General features: G+C 29.6%; 1 protein-coding gene across 1 annotated transcript; it reads left to right on the forward strand.

Moving 5' to 3' along the window:
* The first annotated feature begins 21,072 nt into the window (after positions 1–21,072).
* On the forward strand, positions 21,073–22,940 carry LOC137811291 (probable mannitol dehydrogenase). Its single transcript, XM_068612980.1, has 5 exons — positions 21,073–21,253; positions 21,350–21,463; positions 21,704–22,217; positions 22,305–22,458; positions 22,544–22,940. Exons 1-5 carry the CDS (start codon positions 21,150–21,152, stop codon positions 22,735–22,737), a joined length of 1,080 nt encoding a protein of 359 aa, XP_068469081.1. The 5' UTR covers positions 21,073–21,149; the 3' UTR covers positions 22,738–22,940.
* Positions 22,941–24,308: the final 1,368 nt, after the last annotated feature.

Consider the following 24,308-nt stretch of genomic DNA (forward strand, 5'->3'; position numbering starts at 1 on the left):
TTAATTATTGATTAACTGTATACTTCAGAAAGTTATTAATTTACTTATTAAATAAATAAATATATCAATACTATCTATGGGGATTTCCTCTATGGTGCATTTAATTCTTTTCCAAAATTAAAACCAAATTTTTAATATTTTTTTAAAGATTAAAAATAACGATTTCAAATTTTACAAAGATGAAAAAAAATATAAGAAATCAATATTAAAATTCGTTAAGTTTAAAAAAATAATAATATATTTAATACACGCGTATATCCATGTAATATTAATTATTTATTAATTGTATACTTCAGAAAGTTATTAATTTACTTATTAAATTAATAAATATATCTATAATATGTATGGGGATTTCCTCTATGGTGCATTTAATTCTTTTCCAAAATTAAAACCAAATTTTTAATATTTTTTTTAAGATTAAAAATAACGATTTCAAATTTTACAAAGATGAAAAACAAAAAAAATATATAAGAAATCAATATTAAAATTCGTTAAGTTTAAAAAACTAATAATATATTTAATACACGTGTATATCCATGTAATATTAATTATTTATGTGAAGTTATTAATTTACTTATTAAATTAATAAACATATCCATCCTATATGTGGGGATTTCCTCTTTGGTGCATTTAATTCTTTTCCAAAATTAAAACCAAATTTTTATTATTTTAAGATTAAAATAACGATTTCAAATTTTACAAAGATGAAAAAAAAAAATAGAAGAAACCAATATTAAAACTCGTTATGTTTAAAAAACTAAAAATATATTTAATACACGTGTATATCATGTAATATTAATAATCTATTAATTGTATACTAAAGAAAGTTATTAATTTAGTTATTAAATTAATAAATATATCTATCCTATATATATGGGGATTTCCTCCATGATGCATTTAATTCTTTTCCAAAATTAAAACCACATTTTTATATTTTTTTAAAGATTAAAAATAACAATTTCAAATTTTAGAAAGATGAAAAACAAAAAAAAATATAAGAAATCAATATTAAAACTCATTAAGTTTAAAAAACTAAAAATATATTTAATACACATGTACATCCATGTAATATTAATTATTTATTAATTGTATACTTCAGAAAGTTATTAATTTACTTATTAAATTAATAAATATATCTATACTATATATGGGGATTTCCTCCATGGTGCATTTAATTCTTTTCCAAAATTAAAACCAAATTTTTTATATATTTTTTTAAAGATTAAAAGTAACGATTTCAAATTTTACAAAGATGAAAAACAAATAAAATATAAGAATTCAATATTAAAACTCGTTAAGTTTAAAAAACTAAAATTATATTTAATACACTTGTATATCCATGTAATATTAATTATTTATTAATTTTATACTTCAGAAAGTTATTAATTTACTTATTAAATTAATAAATATATCTATCCTATATATATGGGGATTTTCTCTATGGTGCATTTAATAAGTTAAAACCAATTTTTTATATATTTTTTTAGAGATTAAAAATAACGATTTCAACTTTTACAAACATGAAAAACAAAAAAAATATAAGAAATCAATTCTAAAACTCGTTAAGTTTAAAAAAAAATTATATTTTATATATTTAATACACGTGTATATTCATGTAATATTAATTATTTATTAAATGTGTAATTCAGAAAGTTATTAGTTTACTTATTAAATTAATAAATATATCTATATTGTATATGGGGATTTCCTCCATGGTGCATTTAATTCTTTTCCAAAATTAAAACAAAGTTTTTTTTATATTATTTTAAAGATTAAAAATAACGATTTCAAATTTTACAAAGATGAAAAACAAATAAAATATAAGAAATCAATATTAAAACTCATTAAGTTTAAAAACTAAAAATATATTTAATATACTTGTGTATCCATGTAATATTAATTATTTATTAAATTGTATGCTTCAGAAAGTTATTAATTTACTTATTAAATTAATCAATATATCTATCCTATATATATGGGGATTTTCTATAGTGCATTTAATTCCTTTCCAAAATTAAAACTAATTTTTTTTTAATTTTTTAATGATTAAAAATAACGATTTCAAATTTTACAAATATGAAAAACAAAAACAAAATATAAGAAATCAATATTAAAACTCATTAAGTTTAAAAAACAAAAAATATATTTAATATATTTAATACACGTGTATTTTAATGTTATATTAATTATTTATTAATTTTAAACCTAAAAAAAAGTTATAAATTTACTTATTAAATTAATAAATATATCTGTACTGAATATGAGGTTGTCCTCTGTGGTGCATTTAATTCTTTCTAGGGGAGTGGAGTATGGGTATGTCTTAATGTTTGGTATAGCTTAATGTTTGGTATAACTTAATGTTAGGTGTATCTTAATGTTTAGTCTAATTGGTAGAATTTGTTTGGTATTGCTTTTTAGGTGAAACTTTTGTCATTAATTTTGTAGGAGCACTCTATTATGTTTTGTGGATTATATTTTTAGAGATTAGTTGGGGGATAAGGTCGGAATTCCCTCACGTGTCTATTTTAATTCATTTATTTATTATTGATAAAAACAAATCTTTCCCAAAATTTTCTTTTTGTAATTCTTTCTTAAGCATATAATACATATACGTATTAATTTTCCTGCAATTACTTTATTCAACACGCATACCACCATGTGTTTTTGCTAATAACAAATTAATATTAGTGATAGTACAATTCAAGAAAATCATTAAATAGATAAAAAAATAATTAGTTGTTATATTGATTAGATTAAAGACCATTTTAGAGACTAAAAAAATTAATTTTTAAATTAATTTCTATTATTGATAAATAGTTTTTAAATTGGTATCTAATTAGCTACCAAGTTTTTTGCTACCAAATTTAAAATCTAAATAATTGGTAGTTAAAACCATGGTAACTAATTAGATACTAATTTAAAAACTATTTATCAATAATGAAAACTAATTTAGAAACCAATAATTTTTTTAGTCTCTAAAATAGTTTTTAATTTAGTCATTGTAGCAATTAATTATTTTTTTTATATAAAATTTGTTTATATTTAGTGATTTTCTTGTAGTGGTATGAATTGAATATTGATCACGTGATCATCATTTAAAGCGTATATGAATACATGTTATTTATCTATCTTAAAATAATATTAGGGACTGAAAATATTAAGTTGAAATTAAAAAAGACAGTGGAGTAAAAATATTTTATAGAAAATAAAATCCAAATTCACATATTTTTTAAGGCTAAAAATAATTATTTCAAATACACATGAAAAATAAAATAAACTTATAAAGACCAAAATTCAAACTTAGCTAAGTTTAGAGGACTAAAATATATTTAAACTTTAATATTATCTAATATATTAGTCCCCCATAGTTATAAGGGTTTTCTTATCCCATGGAATTGTTTAATGGATCGAGAAGTATCTCAGACTTTGGAAAATACACGTGACATTCCTTTGTCCCAACTACCCATTCCTTGTATTAAGGGAGACATGATTGTTGTCCGAATTGATGAGGTAGATTATTTGGCTGGTCTTGAGGATTGCAAGACCCATCTTCATGGTCGGGTTATTCTATCTAAGGGGGATAAATCTCTCACGCACACCTGGATTTAACTAAAAAGTTGCAGCCGGTGTGGAAAACTCTTGGACCGTGAAAAGTCATTCCTTTTGGGAAAAGTTTCTATGAGTTTGAGTTTGCTTCTTTAGAAGACATGCAATGGGCCCTCGGGATGAGTTCCTTGAAGTTATCTCCTGGTTTCTTGAGATTGTTTGCCTAGACAAAAGACTTTGTTCCATCTACCATGAAGAGTACCAAAACTCAAACCTGTGTTAGAATCTACAAATTGCCTTTGGAGTATTGGAAACCAAGGGCGATATTTTCCATCATCAGAGGTCTTGATACTCCTTTGTCTTTGGATGAGCATACTATGAGAAAAAATAGGGGTATGTTTGCTAGAGTGCTGGTGCATATTGATCTGTTGTCCCCTCTCCCTGATGACCTCTTGGTTGAACGTTCAGACTTCGCATTTGTAGCAGATGTGGAATATGAGTGGCTCCCTCCATTTTGCTCTCATTATAAAATGATTGGGCATGAGCTTGCTTAGTGTCGGGAAATTCATTATCAGGGTCGTGTTTCTGGGTCTCAACATAAACATTCTCAGAAGACAACTTTTGATGAACGGGAACAGGTGAGAACCATAGTTTCTAAACAACGTAAAGAGTATCGGAAGAAAGATCTGCAGCCGAAGCTCGTGGAAGGCCCCATTGATAAATTGAACATTGATGCTCTTGGCGGGGCTAATGTAGTGTCACTCTTAAATCACATTGCTTATGATAAAACAAGTGGAGTGGAGGATGATTTTGCAGATATGCCTCTTATTGAGGATGCCTCAGATCATGATAGGTCCCCATCCAGACAGGGGTTGTCCACTCCCACTTTGGATTTCCCAGAACCGAAGATGCTAAGGAATTCACCTGTTGTTTTACAAACCAAGGAATCAAAGTCAGATTCAGTTACGACTCCTATTGATGATCATCATGTGGAGGTCTTTGCTCCTGTGGTTGTACCATCTTTGTTGCATCCTACCTCTCCTCGAAGGGCTAAATCACCTGCAGATTCTAAAGCACCAATTACGACTCCAATTGATGGTCATCATGTGGAGGTCTTTGCTATTGTGATTGTACCATATTCGTCGCCTCATACCTCCCTTTGGAAGGCTAAATCTCTTGGGGATGTTAAAGCACTATTGTTGGTCTTGCAAAATCACTTTTCATCTCTTGATGGTTTGGAAACTACAAATGTTGTTTCAAAATTTTGGGTTGATCCTAACGAGATGGAGGAGGATGCCAGTGATACTGGGGAGGAAATAGTTTGCACTAAAAAAAATCAGGGAGATCACCTAAGGGGACTGCCAAATCCAAAAAAACTGCTAAGACAGTTCTCTCTACAACGTTGCAATGAAGGTCTCTTCATTTTTCTAGAATGTTTGAGGACTGGGAAACCACAAAACTGTGGAGATGTTGATTAGTTTACTTAAATTACATAAACCCCTCCTGGTTTTTCTTGTTGAACCTATGATGTCGTACACTAATGCTTTCAACGTCCTTTTCAAATTTGTTAATATGCATTTGGTGACTACGTCTCCTATTGTTAATAAAGCTGCTAAGCTTTGGTGTTTGTCGGTTCCTAATCTTGTCCAAAATTTCTTGGTCAATGATCAGTTTATTTTTGTAACTTGCCTTTTGCATTATAAATGTTTTAGCTTTGTAGGTGTTTATGGTGCTAACACATACTTGGCTAAAGAGATTTTGTGGAGGGATCTTAGTTCCTTCACAGGACCTTGGTGTATTATGCGAGATGTTAATATTGTGCTCTCGGTGGATGACTGTAAAAGGGGGGTGGCTCCTAATTAGGTTTCTTGCATGAATTCTTTGATTGGATTAATACTAATGATCTTTCTTGTATGTCTTTTACTAGATCTTGTTATACTTGGTGCAATGGAAGGTGAGGGTTGCATAGAATTCATAGAAGATTGGATAGGGCTTTATGTAATGGAGTGTGTCTGGATGAATGAGATTCTTGTACTTATTAGGTTCTTGGTAAAAATTGTTCTGATCATTCTCCTATTCTTGCTAGTCTTGCTAGTAATTCTTTGAGGAAGGTTAGTAATTTTCGTTTCTTTTCTATGTGGCTTCCGGACACTTCATGTCTAAAACTTATTCATGATTCTTGGGCTAATAAGGTTGTTGGTTGTCCTATGTTTATTTTTCAACATAAGTTAAAAAGGTTGAAAATTGAACTCCGAGACTGGAATAAAAATTCTTTTGGTAATGTTCACAATGTAGTTCTTCTTAAGCAGGGTCTACTTTGGTATTCAAAAAACTTAGAGAGTGCTAGTTTGTCTGATATTGATGGGCTTCTCTGCCAAGAAAAGATTGCTAAGGAGGAGCTTGATCATGTTCTTCACTGTCAATATTTGTTTTGGAAAGAAAGGGCTAAGATGTTATGGTTCAAATATGAAGATCGAAATACGACTTTTTTCCATGTGGTGGTCAAAAGGAGAAATAATTCTAGTGGGATTCATCGTCTACGGATTGATAATGAGGTTACTGAGGATCCTAAACTCATTGAGGATCATATTTTGGAATTTTATAAAAATCTTTATGCTAAGTCTATTTCTAATGTTCCGGATACAAGTAATATGGAGGATTTTATTGATTCTTATATTCCTAAGCTAGTTTCCTCTGAGAAGAATATGATGTTGATTAAATGTCCTGAATTTTTTGGAAATCAAGATTGTTGTTTTTAATCTTAATGTTAATAGTGCTCTTGGTCCTGATGGTTTTGATGGTGTTTTCTAACAAATGTTTGCAATGTTGTTCAACAGTTTTTTAAACAAAATTGGGTTCTCCCTATAATGAACAGTAATGTGATATCTCTTATTCCTAAGATTATGGGTGTTGACACCATTAAAGATTACAGGCCAATTGTTGTTGCTGATTTCAAATTTAAGATTATTTCCAAGATACTTGCAGATAAACTTGCATTTGTGGCTGCTAGAATCATTTTTCCTAATCAATATGGGTTTGTGTAGGGTAAACAAATTCAGGATTGCATTGGTATTGCTTATGAAGATATTAACATGCTTTATAAAAATGTTAGAGGAGGAGGTAATGTGGCTTACAAAGTTGATATTCACAAAGCCTTTGACACCCTAAGTTGGAAATTCTTATTATTAGTTTTGACACGCTTTGGTTTTCACCCCTCATTTGTCGGTTGGATTAGTACAATTCTCCGTTCAACTATGCTTTCTATCAAAATAAATGAAAGATTGGTGGGTCTTTTTTTCCTTGTAATAGAGGTGTCAGACAAGGTGATCCTTTGTCTTCTTTACTTTTCTGTCTTGCAGAAGAAGTTCTTAATAGATGTATCTCTAAGCTTGTGAATGATAAAAATTTTTTACATATGGCTAGTCCTCAAGGTTATCTCACTCCCTCTCATATTTTATATGATGATGACATATTTGTTTTCTGTGGGGGGATATTAAGTCTCTTAGAAATTTGAGTATTTTTCTTAAAACATATGGTGATTTTTCTTGCCAATATGTTAATAACTCTAAAAGTAGTTTTTTTACCATGGATAATTCTGTAAGATTTGTCACCAAAATTCAACGTATTCTTTCTTGTAGTCATGATTGTTTTCCTTTCAATTATTTATGAATTCCAATATGTGTTGGTGCTCCAAAGTATCGATTTCTTCAACATTTGGCTGATAAAGTCAAATTGAAGCTAGCATCTTTGAAAGGTAAATCTCTTAGCATGATGAGTCAGATTCAGTTGGTCAATACGGTGATTATTGGATTTCTAGCTTATAGCTTTAATATGTATAAATGACCTATTTCACTTCTTAACCAAGTTGAGCAGTGATGTCGAAATTTTATTTGGACTTGTGATATTCCGAAAAAAAGGCATAGTCACCGTGAATTGGGATACGATTTGTTTTCCTCTTGAAAATGAAGGTTTGAAGATTATTAATCTTCATCATGAAAATAATGTATATCTTCTTAAGCTTGCTTGGAACTTTGCTTATAGCAACAGGCCTTGGCCTTTTTCTCTTGAAAGCCAGGGTTCTTAAATCAAAATACGAATTTAGAATGGTTTATAGATCCTCATCTCTTTGACCTGTAATTAAGCAGTTTTATTCTACTATACTTGATTATACTTCTTGGACTGTTGATACAAGTACTTTTTATTAATTTATGGAATGATAAATGGTGTTCCACTACTTCATATTGCAGGGTTATCTGATGGTGCTAGCATTCCTGATACAGTCTCTCAGTTTTGGACAGGTTGTGATTGGAATATTCCCTTGTCTTTACAACAGATGCCTAATTTTTTTTAATCATATCACGGTTAGGGAGGAACAGGATATTCCTAATTGGATTTTAGATGAGTCTAGTCGTTTCACTCTTAAATCGGCTATGATTTTTTTCTTGGAACCAGGAGTTCCATGTGGTTGGGGTAAATTCATTTGGTTTTCATCTATTTCGCCTTCCAAAACTTGAGTACTCTGGAATTTTTTTCATGGGCGACTTCCTATAGATTAACATATTCAGAATAAAGGTTTGCCTGTATGTTCTATGTGTACGCTTTGTGAAAAACATGAGGAATTTATTTAATATTTATTTTTTGAATGTTCTAATGCTTTGCATATTTGGAGTTCGATTCAATAGATTTTTCTCACTTCTCATTTCACTAATAAGGATGATCTTCTTTCTTTTATTAAGAGTGATGATAATCCTTTGGTTAAATTGATTAAGCTTGTTGTGATAACTTTTTCTATTTAGATTATATGGTGTATGAGGAATTATGCTAGATTTCAAGATAAGATTGAAATTTCTAGGGCTATTTCGGTAATTAAAGACTTAACTTGTCTAGTGGGAAATTCATCTAAAGTTTCAATGAAGAATGATATGTTGGATTTCAACATGATAAAGTTTTTTGGTATTAATACTCGTAGTGGTAAAGTTTTTCGTCCTCTTCTTGTTAGATGAGAGTTTCCTTCACCATGCTAGGTTAAAATTAACACTGATGAGACTGTTAGGGGTATCCTGGTCTTGTTATTTGTGGAGGTATTTTCTGTGGGAGTATGGGGGAGTTTATTGGTGTTTTCTCTGTGTTTCTTGAAGTTCAGACTGCTATGGTTGCTGAGTTTTATGGAGTTATACATGCTATAGAGGAAGCTCAAAAGATGAGGCTTACTAATGTCTGGCTTGAATGTGATTTTGTCTTGGTTTGTGTTGCATTTACTGCTAGGACTAATGTTTAGGTTTAGGGTTACTCATATTTTGTAACCGATGGAATACTTGTCTTAATTACTGTGGGAAAATTAGGTTTAGGGTTACTCATATTTTCCGTGAAGGAAATGCATGTACTCATAAGTTGGCTAATTTAGGAATTATTTATAGAGAACCATTTCATTGGTATAATAAGCTTTCATATAGTATGTTCTTATAATTCTTTATGAATATGTATAGTCTACCTATGTATCATTTTTGTTAGCATGTGAGTTTTGGTCTAATCCCCCCATGTTTTTGTATTTTTTTAATAGTATTTTTTTCATGTGATGACAAATAATTATTGTTGTTTGAAGTGACACTCTAGTTGAGATGTCAAGTTGCATAGTGATACCTAACATGAAAGTTTTTATAAAAAAAATACTAGTCCTCCATATGCGCACATAATATTAATTATTTTTTAATTGTATATTATTTAGAAAATAGTAACCACATATTAAAATAGTAAATATACAACAATTAACATTATTGATGGTATCTTAAACGAATTAACTGAAAAAAAATGTGAAGTAATTTTTGCAAAAAACGTGAATTAGTGTTATATAATACCACTTATGCAATATTTTAAAAATATATATAATTCATAAAATAAATATTATTTATTTTTATAAAATGAATATAAGAGATTGAAAAATAATTATCTGAGAGATGACTATCAAAGAGAAATATTTATAGGAATAAAAACAAAATTCAAATCTCTTTTAATGACTAAAATTAAATATTTCAAAATTTTCACGAATGAAAAACATTTATAAATACTAAAACTAAAACTCGTTACTTTTACAGAACTGAAAATGTATTTAAATATTGATTATTTAATATATTAAATACACGTGCAAGTGCATAATTCTATACTATTTAGAAAAATATTAACAACATATTAAATAAATAAATATATAAAATTAACATTATTGATGGTGTGTTTAATTGGTCAATAACAAAATATTATTTATTTTTTTAAATAAACCTTTTATGACAACTATTATTAAATTTATCATAAAAAATTATTTTTTATGTCTAATTTATTAATAATTTTTATGACGATTAAAATATTATTTATTATAAAAAAATAACATATAATATTGTCTATTATAAAAAATATGATGGTTTAATATATTTTTTATGACTATTCTTTTAGACTCGATATAAAAGGATACATTTTAACCATCATAAAAAATATTTTTTTTATTATGGGTTAACTTATTATCCCAACATACACATGACATTAATATAATATTAATACGTTATATTTCAAAAACAACTTTTAAAATCCATAAAATAATGTTATTTATTTATTTATTGAATGTTAAAGACTAAAATAGTTATTTGAAATTTTGAAGAAATGAAAATTAAGTAGCAATATTTTTTTATAAGAATTAAAATCAAAATACGCATTTGAAGAAATTAAAAAAAATTATAATAACTAAAATTAAAATTCGTTAATTTAAAGGACTAAAAAGATGTTTAAAATTTAATATTGTTTAATATGCTATGTATATAGTATTAACTATATACTATTTATAAAAATTAATTAGAGATTAAATAAATATATATATATATATAAACTAATATTATAGATTGTATTTTAAATAAATTAACTACTTATATGTTGAATAATAAGTTAACTAATCTTCAAACACATATATACTAGTGTATGATATTTTTTTTATCACAAAGTTTAAATTAAATTGAGAGGGTATTCCAATTCTTAAATAAGTGCTAAAAAAAGCACCTCACCTAACTTCAGACCAAAACATAGAAACAGATATAGGCTTCAGCTTTTTGGCACATCAGTTATGCAGCAAAATTCTGCATAATATCCATCATTTGCAAAATTTATCATCTTTTTGGCACATAATTTAGTGTTTGATATGGCATAGTTAAGCAGTAAAATTCTGCATAAATTTCAACAGTAGCAAAAAAATAGAACCATTCCTTTGCGGCACCACATCCCTTACATTTGTGATTCCAAATATCTTCCTAAAGAGACCTCTATTGATGCTTAAAAACCCCTCAATGCTGCAAAATTGAGGTGCTTAATACCTGCGGCTCCCACCTTTTTCTCCAAAACTGCATTACCCTGCAGAGACATCATTTCTGCTACAGAAAGAAAGACTACTTAATCTTAAGTATAAGTGCTTCGATACCCAACAACTGCATGTATTACTCCACCTGCAGCATACTACAACTTCATCTCAACCAAGCGACCAACATTGAAAGCATTATAAGATGTTGAGAAACTGGTGGATTCCACAGCAAGACTTGGGGGCATCTGTACTACGGCTACAAAAATGGCTCACCAGCCCAAGTAGAACCTGTGATCTGCAACTCCCACTATAACTTCTGATTTTCAGAGGCGCCTCTCTACCACTCATTCAACACCTTTACCTCATTCCAGTCACCCTCTCCCAATGACTCTGCACTATGCTCAACCATAACACTAGAACAAATATCAAAGAAAAGGTCCTGCTCCCACAGGCACAACACATACTCTGCTCTCAAAACCTTCCTATGCTTTTTCTTTCATTCATGGAGCTCCATAGATGCTCCTAAGCTATTGGAAAACTCAGGACCATGTTCCAACTAAATGGCTTGATGTCTTTGGCAGCAAAAAGTGGTTGTTTACCCTTGTAACATCAGCATCAGAGCTCCCTAATTGCTGCACAATTATACAGACTTATGCAGCAACTACTTAGGCACCTTTCAAACATGGTTTTGCAGCATCTGCATAAAAAACAACCTTGTTCCTTCTGCCAATTTTGCACTCCTTTGACCTTTGCAGCACTTGAGTAAGGTGCTCCCCTGCATAAGCCTGCCTCTAGGCTTCCTTACTCACCTTTGACACCCTTGGCTTTGAGCGGGAAGACCTTTCCACATGTGTCTTCAGCTACTAGACATCCTCTTATTCTAACCTCTGACACCCGAACCTACTTCCTCTAACCATTCACATCACCTATAGCTTCTACTATATAGCATAGGGTTCAAAACCTAGTCCACAAAGGAATAATTAAAAGAGTGTATGCTTCGGCCATAACCCAGATTTGAGTTGCCCCATCTGAAAACCCTCCTCCACATCAACTACCCATTTCTTGAATACAACATTGTTTCTTTGATCCCATATACTGTTTCTTTGATCCATATACAGTTAGGTATGAAGCCAGGACCAATTGAGTTGGACTGAGTAGACACCATGTGTTTAGTGAGTGGGTTTAATCATTGTGTCCCTTTATTATCTCTATTTATCTCTATTTAAAGAGATTATTGTACTTGTAATTTGTGTGCAACAGGATATAATGAAAATCTAATAGTTGTCCGTGTGGATGTAGGTTGCAATGTGTTGTTTATTTTTCTGCAGTTGATTCGGGATTGTGTGTATTGTTTCCGCGTGCGTTTTTCCCATATACTTCTAAATATAACTGTCCAAAGACCTTTTCATACCAATTTTGTTTGTTACTGATCTAAACCAGATGAAAATTCTCAAAATGACACTTTAGTTCATTGTGTTGCACAAGCAGGATTCCAATCCACCTGATGCACATAGAATAGACACTCTGAGTATATATGCATTACAAGAATAGGTGTTGACTTGATTCATCCAAAATCTGACACATTGCACATGTGATAGAGTTTACCGCCACCCCTCTCCTACTTAGACTCATTAGTTTCAGTATTCTACTCAACAAGACCCTCCAAGCCGTGGTGAGTACATTAGTTAATGCTTTAACCTTCCACAAGCAATTGAAAATAACATTATGTGGATCTCTAGCATGATTTAGTAAGCGTTCATACGCTGATTTCAGCGAGAACAACCCTGAATCCTCTCTCCCCCCACACTTGTATGTCCTTTACCTCCTTATTCATGTTGGTGTTGGATATGTACCTTAAAAGCTCTACCTCCAGCGTGGATTCGTATTCCAACCTGACACACCTCCACCACCACTCCACTCATCCCACACCCTACCTCCCCACCTTTTGACCCTGGTTCAATCATATAATATCAACATGTGATATACTAAAAATAAACAAATTTATAATATAAATATTCTTTATTAATCTTAAAATAAATACTAGAAAAAATTATTAGTTATATTAAATTAACGAATATAAGTATAACCGCTAATATTATTGACTTTATGTTAAAAAAATATGTTTGACAAAATTAAGTAATAAACTAGTTAATAGCACATAAATTTCTAATTTATAAGTTATATATAAATTGATAAATTAACTTATTAAATTTAAAATGTTTAATAAATTAACTAGTAAAGATAAAAATATATAATTATGTAATTTTTATTATATAAATTAATTTTGTTTTTATTAACAAAATATATTATTATATAATTATTTTTTTAAATAATAATATTTTTATTAAGTTTTCTAGTTTTTTTTTTCTTTTTAAGTTGTATATGGATTTTTTTATACATGTCATTTTATTTAAATGAGTTTATCTAGTGAGTATTAATTAAATTATATTTCATTTTTTAGTGATTTAAATTTTTTATTTCTTAAATCAAGTTATTATTTAATTTATTTTTATATTTTTTATTGTATGTGTTGAAGATAGGCTTTTATGAATCCAAATTTGTGAAAATTGCTTGAAGACTTTGTTGTTGCTTGTGTGTGTGGGTTTTGGGTAGTTTGAATTTGTAATCCACTCATAGATTTGATCCAAGTTTATTTGATTTTAAGCTTTTTGAAAAAATATGTGTTTTCAAAGAGAAGTGGAAAATCAACCTGTTGAATTGTCGTTTCAACCGGTTGTTTTACACTTAGAGATTTTTGAAAAGGATTTGGAACAACTTGACTTTGGTTGACTTTGCTATCAAACAAATTCAATCGGTTGTTTCAAAAATTCAACCGATTGGTTTTTGAATTTTTTAACAGGATTCTGTTAAGTTAGTTCAATCTCTTTTAATTGTTTTAAAATTGATTTGCCTCTTGCATTAAATGTTTTTAACAACTGATTGGAGTATATATAATATGTTTTATGCTCCTGGTTGTTATTGATTAAGATTATTGCTTTCAAATCAAGTTTTTCCAAGATTTCTTCAAGCTTTGGATTCTTTTTAAGAGTGGAATAGGATTGCACTGTGTTTCTTCTTTTCAATTTGTGATTGTATCAGGTGTTATCATTCCTATTCTATCTTAAAAATTGTATTTCTGTAAGAACGGTTGGTGTGCAGATTCAGAAGGTGTTCTGAATTCTGTGGCGTGATTGTCAAAGGTGGGGTGTGTTCTTGAAGGGTTCAAGATCACCACTTTGGTGTGTGTGTGTTGTAATCAAGGTGGTTTGATTGCTTAGTGGAATACTCAAAGGTTTTCTTGGGACTGGATGTACCTCTTGGCTAAGAGTGAACCAATATAAATCTACTGTGTGAATCTTTCTATCCCTTATCTCTTTAAATCTGTATTTTCTTGAATTTTATATCTGCTGCTATAAACAACCAATTATTTCGCAAAAACAACCAGTTGATTTTTTGTTGTTAAGTGAAATCTGTTCACTATACCTTCAATATTTGCGAAATAAATAATTCACCCCCCTCTTGTTTAAAACCTACATTTCTATCAGTATGTCAATTTCGTATATGTAATGAAATTTGAAGAAGTGGACATAAACAATGTATCATCATTTGAAGATCAGATATATGAAGAAACAAATGAATGGGAAGAAGACAATGAAGAGGGAGAAAGTGAACATGAATATGGAGATGACTTTAACATCTCTAACTCTGAATAGACTTAGGAAGCCAATGTTAACAAATAATATCTATTGTAGGAACTAGTATTGTATTGTTGTTGTTAACATATTGTTTATTACTCCAGTTAATTTGAGGTTTATGTTTTGCTGATGAAATTTTTGCATGTTTATTTCAATTTTTTTATTAAACTATATTTAGCATATTTTTCTCCATTGATAAACTTATATTACCTTCATTATCATTTCATGCCATATATGTAGATGTCATCACGAGGTTCTGATCAACCATCACCGAGTAACAACAAAAAAAGGGAAAAAAAATAATGTGATAAAATTGTTATCACGATTTAACAACCAAAATGCATCATCCAGTCAACCCAATACATTTATTCCTTCTTCAACTCATGGATCTATCCCACTAGTAGCATATGTTATTGCATTAACACCATATCTACGTGTTAGTTCTATACAAATCTTGGAGGGACGTACTCAGCTTCTACAGCCAATAACTTAGAGGACAAGGTCCTCTCAGCTGGTGAACGCCCTCTAATTCAACCTATTAGGAGAGGGTAAGAATATAATAAAATTCAATTTATATAATTTACTATTATTGTCTTATAATTTTGACTAACTTTGTTTTAGAATTTAGGTTTTATCCGTCAAAAATTGCATCAAAGGCTATCACTGCCACCATCAAGCAACAATTTGGTGCGCCATGGTAAACATGGGGGGCAATCCCGAAGGGTGACCGGGATCTATTTTTTCAACGTTTTAAGGTACTTATTTTTATTCCCTTTAAAAAATTTAATTTTACAATTTGGATTGATGATTCTTGTTGTTTTGCAGAGAAGGTCACATGGAAGGTTGAGGACGAGGAAAAAGTTAAGAAAAATTTCCATACAAAGGCTTCTCACACCCTTTCACAAATGTTTAAAGATACTCGCCAAGAAGGTAAACGACCCAAATGGATTGACAATAGTGTTTGGAACAACCTCTTGGAACAGTGGAACATGTCTGTGTCTCGATCCAAATGTGATACAACTAAAAAGAATCGTTTGTCCGAAAAAGGTGGATGTCTGCACATTGGATGATCCATTATGCTTTCTTTGGATTAGAGGTTGTGGGAGAGTGGAAAGTTGAGGGTGTGGGGGAGTGAAAGTGTAAAGAAAGTGTGGAGAAAGTTGAGGGTGTTTGGATTGGGGGATGTTAGAGTGGATGTGTGAAGAAAGTTTATTGGAAAGCGTGAATGATGTGATAGTTGTGAGAGTATTTTAATATATTTTGAATAATGTAAATTGTAAGATTACAAATTTATCTTTGTATATAAATAAATAAGAAAATGAAATATTAATTAATTTAAAGGGCATTTAAGTTAACTAAAATAATTAGTATTATATTATTTAATTTCTATTACATTATGTTATATATAATAATAAAGTATACTTTTATCTATGTGTGTAAAAAAATAATCAAAAAATATTATTAATTTTGAACATAATTTTGATAATTAAAATAATTGTAAGTTTCAATTATAACTTAAAAAATAATTTAAAATTGAGAAATAAATTATATAAATTTCATAACATTAACGTATGTCTATGTAAAAGGTAAAAATATTAAAACCAGAACATTAGAAATTTATATTTTCATTCTGTAAAAATAATAATTTAAATAAATATTTCTATTCTGTAAATTTCTTAATTTGATATAAAAAAAATTATTCATTAACACCTTAACAAAATGAAAAAAAATCTTAACTATAATTTAATAACAAAATTTAAACAAAACAGATTCACACCTATAATTTCAATTCATATTCCACAAAACAAATATTCAAAACATTACAAATTTTTTACATAACAATACAAAAAAAATATAATCAACTTAAGACAATAATTAATTTAGTATCATAACTATTTTATTTCTCCTAAACATTCACATTTAAAATTACAAACTAATTAACATCAATAACTACTTTACAATAATTTAAAAAAATTAAATTCCAAAAACAATAAACATCCAACACAATTTAAAAAAATCACACATACCTCAAGAGAGCATAACAAAATCACAACAGAAATCAACTCTCAACAAGATCAAACTGTGCCTGAAAAAAATGTATTAAAAAATTAAAGCAAAAATCACAAAATGAAAAATCTAATAAAAACATGAACATAACCTATTATGAGATTTGTTTAAAACAGCACATAATTGATTACCCACACATTTAAGATGCATAATCGATTACGGCCACAGTTCAAAAAGCATCATAATCGATTATCCAAAGCTTTAACATGCATAATCGATTATGCATACACTTTAAAAATCAAAATAATCGATTATGTTCTAGGATAATCGATTATCAGCACAAAAACATAGCCCACATAATCGATTAAGTTGCCAATTTTTTTTTTTTCCAGATAATCGATTATGTATTAGGCATAATCGATTATGAACTATTTTAAATAACATAATCGATTATGTGCACTGCTATATTTTCACCCATAATCGATTATGAATGGAACGAAATGAATTAAAACTCAGTGAACCACCTCTGTGCTTACTCACGACCCTCTACAAGCCCCTATTTCAGCACAATGCAAAGTATGAAAGCATGGAATCTCATGCTTGCTGTGCCATTTTTGTCGTGGTGCAATGGGTAGCCACTGTGTGCTTCATAGTGAAAAAGAGAGTGAAAAAGCATGGGTAGCATTGTCATTGGCACCGTCCTACGTGGCTTTCTACCTTACTTTCTCTCCTTTCTCTTTAATGCATGAAGTAACAAAAAAAGCTACCAATTTCTCTTCACCTGCACCCTCATTCTCCTGCGCCCACTGAAGCAAACGGGGGTGGCACACTCCCATCCGTCTTCACTACAGTGCCACCCCCAATCCAAACACTACCTTAGTGTGCATGAACACGCTATTCGTTTGGTATGATTTCCATATAAATTTTTTTATATTAATCTATGATTAATTATTACCTCCTTAATTTATAAAATGTTTTCTTTATAAACAAAGGAGTTTGGCTGCTTGGTCCATGTTGATGAAATGTTTCAACAAACACATATACGGAAGAGCAATGGGGATTTTGTAGATGATAGATCGAGGCGGACACATGTTAGTTTTTTTTCAAATTTATTTAATTTTTTTTTTCATATACATTAATTACTATGATAACAAATATTTTTCAGTTTAATAGAAAGATTTTGAAAGTAGATTGTCTCAAGCATTATCTGAGTCACAATCTATGTATACCTCAATATCTACTCCATTAGATCCTGCTGAGGAGGAAAGATTGAGAAATTGTTGTTGGTTAGAAGTTGTAGGTGGAAGGTACAAGGGACGAGTATATGGGGTTAGACGTGTCGATCGTCAGAACGACTCTGTTGATCGCTACCTACAAGAAACACAAGCATCTTCTAGTAATAAGAAAGTTGATTTAGAAGAAATTGTTGAACTTAGGCAGCAGATTCAACACATGAATACAAGGTTTCAATCCTTTCAAGATTTGATGATGCAATATCTACCAACTTAAACAACAACAGCTGCACAACATATTTTTCAGCAGCCAAATACCCCGCAACTAACTCAACAAAATTAGATGCAAGATAATAATGAAGTGCAACATGATAGTAATCATGATGAACAACAAAATTCACCTGGTGAAGATTATAATAATTATTAGCTTCTTTAAAACTTTGAAATGACTTAAATTTCCTTTTATTAGATTTTTGTTTTGATTTAATGAAATACATTTGGATATTTGGAAATAGTATTGTATTTATGGGTAGATCTGAATGTGTGAATATTTGTCTTTAAATGAATTCTGAAAAGTGGAATGTTGATGAATATATGTCGGTGTAGAATGTGACGAGCTTCCAAATATTAAACAACCGGATATTGTTATATACACTGTTACATACGGATTCGTATGTAAGTCTTTCCGCTATTACATACAGATAAATACATATGTAAATTATTTGTATGTAATTACATACGGATTTTATATACGGATTTATCCGTATGTAATTACATACAAATCCTAAAATTCATATGTAACAGTTACCTACGACAGTTTTACATACGAATTTTTTTTGTATATAATCCGTATGTAACTATGTTTTACATACAAATTTATTGTCTTACATACGGATTTAGGTTGTATGTAATTTTAGTTTTTCTTGTAGTGAAATATTTGTTACTTCAATTTAGAAAGTTAATTTTTTTAATTTGAACTATGTAAAAAAAAATTAAAAATCTAAATTTTTTTAAAGAAATATGATAATTAATTATCTTTTTAAAATTAAAAAAATAGTAAATAAAAAATGTATCTATATATTTATCAAATCCCCTTATATTAAGTAAATTAATTTATAAACTAATTAAATAAATTAATAATAAATAGCTTATTGATTTTATTTACTTCCTTGACAATTTTTTTATCAACAAAGAATTAAATTAAATAAAAAAGAAAGAATACTTCAAAAATATACCAACTCGTATATAAATATCAGGAAAGAAGCCTACCAAAATTTACTTCCTGACAATGTATACGTTAAAATTAATCATTCAAATTCCTCGTTAATTATGTGTTAAATGTAATCTTTAACAAATAAAATAATAATATAAAATATGTATATAAGTGTTAATTTTTTTATAATAATAAAAAATATAATAAATAGAAGTATTTGGAAGATATTCCAATCTATTAGAAAAACAAATTTTGTGATCAGCCTAAAAAGTTCATTCCGCAAATCCTACTACTTGTTTATATAAAATCTATAAACTTGAGTATCTAATGGCGATAGCAGCCAAAAGAAATCCCATGATTCATAATTTATTCCTTAATGCAGTTTTAGCTACATATTTAAATTCTACTCCAAATCTATTTCTTGAAACCATACAAATGTTGATATAGTATCGCCACAAACATAAAATAAATGTTATTTATTTATTTTAAAATTATTATTATTATGGACTAAAAATAGTTATTTCAATTTTAAAGAAATGATAATTATATAATATTTTATAGGAATTTGAAACCAAAATTGACACGTTTCTTAATAAGATTTCAAAATTCCTCCAAATATCTTCCTCACTAAGTACTTATAAGGTACTTCGAGAAGCTTTCTTAAAGTTAAGATCCTAGGTTTGGGTTTTAATTTTTTTTTATAAAAAAAATGAACTAAATAAATTTAATCATTTAAAATATGTTTAAATTCATATAAAAAATATTTATCAGGTATGCCAATATTCAATAAAATATTATTTTAAAAATTAAAAAATAATAATATTTAAAATAATTATTATTATTAATAAATAAGATAAATTAATTCTTAAATTTATATTTAATTATTTATTAATTAATTTAGATTTAAAGTAGTAGTTAAAACATTAATAATTAATTAAATATTAATTTAGAAAATTATTTATATTATTTATTAATAGTAAAAATTATTTTATCAATAAATTTTTTAATCTTTAAAATAATTTTTAATTTAATTAATATAATAATTAATTATTTTTTATTTTAAAATTATTTTTATGTAATAATTTTAGGGGTTTAGGGTTACCTATTTTTGGGATTACACTGTACCTCTTACCTCTTAAAAGTAGGCAAGTGTACCTTGTATCCCAAAATTAGCCCAGATACTTCTCCAAATGAGACAAAAACGAAAGCAGCATGTTTCCTAATTATAGGTCATCAAAACCTCCAAAATAGAATTTCAGTCAGCTGTCTTACTGCATAAATTTCCATCTTATTGCAGCTTTCAAAACTTTCATTATAATAAAATAAAAATAATAATTAATCATTATACTAATAAAATTAAATATTATTTTATAAACTAAAAATTTATTAGTATTTAAAGTAGTTACTATTATTAATAAAGATTTATAAATTAATTTCTAACATTAATTATAAAAAATCCAACTAATAATTATTTTAAATTATAAATTAATCATCAATTTAACTAAAAATAATAAAACTCGCCATGTGTCAGGATATATGATCTAATTACCAAAAGTTAGAAGAAGAAGAAAAAAAAAATGAAAGGGTGTGGAAGAAGCATGCAGTGTGATATCACTACTCTTGTTTTTCCCATGGACTGTAGCAGCAGCCGGTAACGAAGACCTGACTGAGCAAGGAGGTTGAATTTTCTGATGAGCTACGGCAGCCCCGTATTATATTGGAGGAGGCCATTTCGTCCAATAAGAAAACACCAGCTTCACTATCTCATTCATCAATACGACATTTGTATCACTTCCCACCTTTGAATTATTATTTTCTAAGATATTTTGATGTTGATTTTACAAAACTTGTTGCTCATGGAGTTGAAAATATAAACAAAAGTTCACATAATGTTCTACGCTAGTCTACTTGGTGACTTCACTGGGTGGGTCAGTTATAGTTACACATTTTCAGATTAATAAAATATCCATGCTAAATACATGCTAACATTTTATATATAATCACATGTATTAAAAATCTTACTATATATATCGTCAGCCCCTCATTTAATTCTTCATCACAAGTTGCCATTCTTTGCCTCTTTCATTAATTCTATCAAACCCTTTTTCTTACGAGTTTTGAACATGTCGAACGTGTTAGCAGGATGTGAAAACGAAGAAGTTGTTACCTATGGGTGGGCAGCTAGAGACGATTCAGGAATTCTCTCCCCGTTCCACTTTACCAGAAGGTATAATTCATCTTAATCCAAAATTGCATGCTCTTTTAAAAAAAAAAAAAACATTTGCAAGCACTAATTCTTTGTTTTCTTGAACAAAATTAACAGGGCAAATGGTGATAACGATATCACACTTGACATACTCTACTCTGGGATTTGCCACACGGATCTCCACATGGTGAAGGACGACTTTGGAATGTCTATCTATCCAATGGTTCCTGGGTATTATTTTATTCTGTTTTGAGACCGACACTTTTTTCTCTTCAAAGATCTCCTTTTAATCCTTAAAATCTGTGATTTTTTGTTTTGTTAATCTGGAAGAATTCCTCGTAAAATATTTGTCTTACCATGTGGTATAAAGTATACGGTGAAATTAGAAAGAGCTCTATATTTTACTATATGGACTTGATATTTTCGTGTGACGTTCAAATTTGGTATTGATTTGAGAATACGTTCTTTTAGGCATGAGATTGTGGGAAAAGTGACAAAGGTGGGTAGCAAAGTCACAAAATTCAGTGTTGGGGACATAGCTGGTGTGGGTGGCTCTGTGGGTTCGTGTGGTTCGTGTTCGGACTGCAGCGAGGGCTTCTATGTATATTGTCCAAAAATGATTTTAACCTACAGTGCACGCTACCATGATGGAACAGTAACCCAAGGTGGATACTCTGATAACCTAGTGGTTGATCACAATTTTGCGGTGCTAATCCCAAAGTCCATGCCACTGGCTAGTACAGCCCCCTTGTTGTGTGCTGGAATCACAGTTTACAGCCCACTGAAGTATCATGGGCTTACTAAGCCCGGATTGCACTTGGGTGTGGTGGGCCTGGGAGGCCTAGGTCACGTGGCTGTGAAGTTTGCCAAGGCTTTTGATATGCATGTCACTGTGATAAGTACATCTCCCAGCAAGAAGAAGGAAGCACTGGAGAGGCTTGGTGCAGATGCATTCTTGGTTAGTCGAGACCAACAACAGTTGCAGGTAACTCACACACCAATTGCTTCAATCTACTAATAATGCATGACATGATTAAAAGCTGATTAGTCAAATTCTGTGGTGCGTGATTAGGATGCCGTAGGCACAATGGATGCCATTCTTGACACAGTTTCAGCTAATCACTCCATCCAATCACTGATTGGTTTATTGAAAACAAGTGGAAAGTTGATTTTGGTGGGTGGACCAGCCAATCCTCTTGAGGTTTTAGCTATGCCTTTGCTTTTGGGTGAGTCTTCTTCCTCTAGTATCCTTCCACAGTTATTTAATATATAGAGGGAAACGAGTAACACTGAAAATGTCTTGAATCACAGGGAGAAAGATGATTGCTGGTAGTGCAGGAGGTGGGAGAGAAGAGATTCAAGAGATGATTAATTTTGCAGCAAAGCACCATATTACAGCAGATGTGGAAGTGATTTCAATGGATTACGTGAACACTGCCTTGGAGAGACTAGAAAAAAATGATGTTAAATATCGCTTTGTCATTGATGTGGCAAACACTATATAAGCTGCATGTTCAAAGAATCAGAGATGAAGCGTTGTTCAAATTTTAATTTTGGTTCTCTCCAGATGTTACTATAATTAAATGATGTATTTTCTAATCTCTAGTTATCTGAGTTTATATGTCTGGGCTCAAATTCTAGAGAAATATTGAATCATATTTTATAAACATAGTTCAAAAGTTTGAACTAGTTACTCAAACTAGTTTAATGGTCTTGTCACACAATGACATCCACTATTATTTTATAGTACTAGTCATTTTTATTATTAAAAATTATTACTTATTCTCAAATGGCATGTAAGATACAATTTTTCTAAGGGTGTGTTTGGATTAGAGGGTGTGAGGGAGTGAAAAGTTGAGGGTTAGTGGGAGTGAAAGTGTGAAGAAAGTTGAGGTTGTTTGAATTGGGGTATGTTAGAGTGGATGTGTGAGGAAAGTTTATTGAAAATTGTGAGTGATGTGATAGTTGTAAGAATATTATAAATTATTTTGAATAGTAAAGTTTGTGAGATTACAATTCTACCCTTGAATATAAAAAAATAATGATTAATCTTATTTCATATTTTAGTTAATTATAATTTAAAATTAAAGTATAATTATATTATTTAACATTTTATTAATTAAGAATTATTTTTTATTTAAGTTAATTTATTTACATAATTTTAATATTATAAATGATGTTATAAATTATGTTATGTTATATATATACAAATATATATATAATTAATTTTAATAATAATTTTCATTATTATGAATAGAAAAATGAATATATTTTAAAAAGAAAATAAAAATTTAGAATATAACATGAATATTAAGTAGGTGTCAAAATATATAATATAAAGTCATTACATAAACTGTCAAAAATAACAAACACAATTCATTAATGTTCAACATGAAAATTAGAAATAAAAATAACAATGACAATAACATAATAATAACACACCCTTGATGACGTCGAATGTCAGCCAGAGTAACCTCCATTCTGTCCATTCGGGTATTTGATTTAACAATTCCCTTTTAGTGGGGTTTGCCTCCTCAGGTTGACCACCTTCAACATCTTGTGCTGGCAATTCATCATCTTCATCATCTTCTTCGTGTGCATGGTGGGGTCTACCAAGTTGCCATATGCCATTGACCTGAAATATATTTAATTTTGTCATACTTTTTTTGCCAAAGTAATGATTTCAGCATAGCATTATTGCTTGTTCATTCGACAAGTCAAAGTCATACACCTGCAAGATCCTCGTTATCAAATTTGCATATGGGAGAGGCATCTTGTTATCCCGGCATTTGATGATGTGTTGCATGATGTAATGAGGCCAATTAATGCATACATTATTCTTGATTAACCACACCATGAAAATATCTTCATTCAGTAGTTGTGCATAGTTGCTTCCTCGAGGCACAAGATATGCACCAATGTGTAATGCAACAGTCGGTCATTCATTTTCAGGCTACCGACATTTTTCAGATTTTCACCTTCAACATCTTCACAATCATGGATGATAATGCTAGACCTCGATCAAAATTCAGTTCCTCAGGTATCGTCCCAGGGGTTAACTTAAGACCGTCATACT

This window comes from Phaseolus vulgaris, chromosome 2 (genome assembly GCF_000499845.2).
Source record: "Phaseolus vulgaris cultivar G19833 chromosome 2, P. vulgaris v2.0, whole genome shotgun sequence".
Lineage (NCBI taxonomy): Eukaryota > Viridiplantae > Streptophyta > Magnoliopsida > Fabales > Fabaceae > Phaseolus > Phaseolus vulgaris.

Excerpts from the sequence above, each read along its gene's own strand:
- LOC137811291 (XM_068612980.1), top strand. The coding sequence starts at position 21,150 with ATGTCGAACGTGTTAGCAGGATGTGAAAACGAAGAAGTTGTTACCTAT. Across the intron at positions 21,464-21,703 it reads ATCTATCCAATGGTTCCTGG|GCATGAGATTGTGGGAAAAG; the intron begins GTATTATTTTAT and ends ACGTTCTTTTAG. Across the intron at positions 22,218-22,304 it reads GAGACCAACAACAGTTGCAG|GATGCCGTAGGCACAATGGA; the intron begins GTAACTCACACA and ends GTGCGTGATTAG.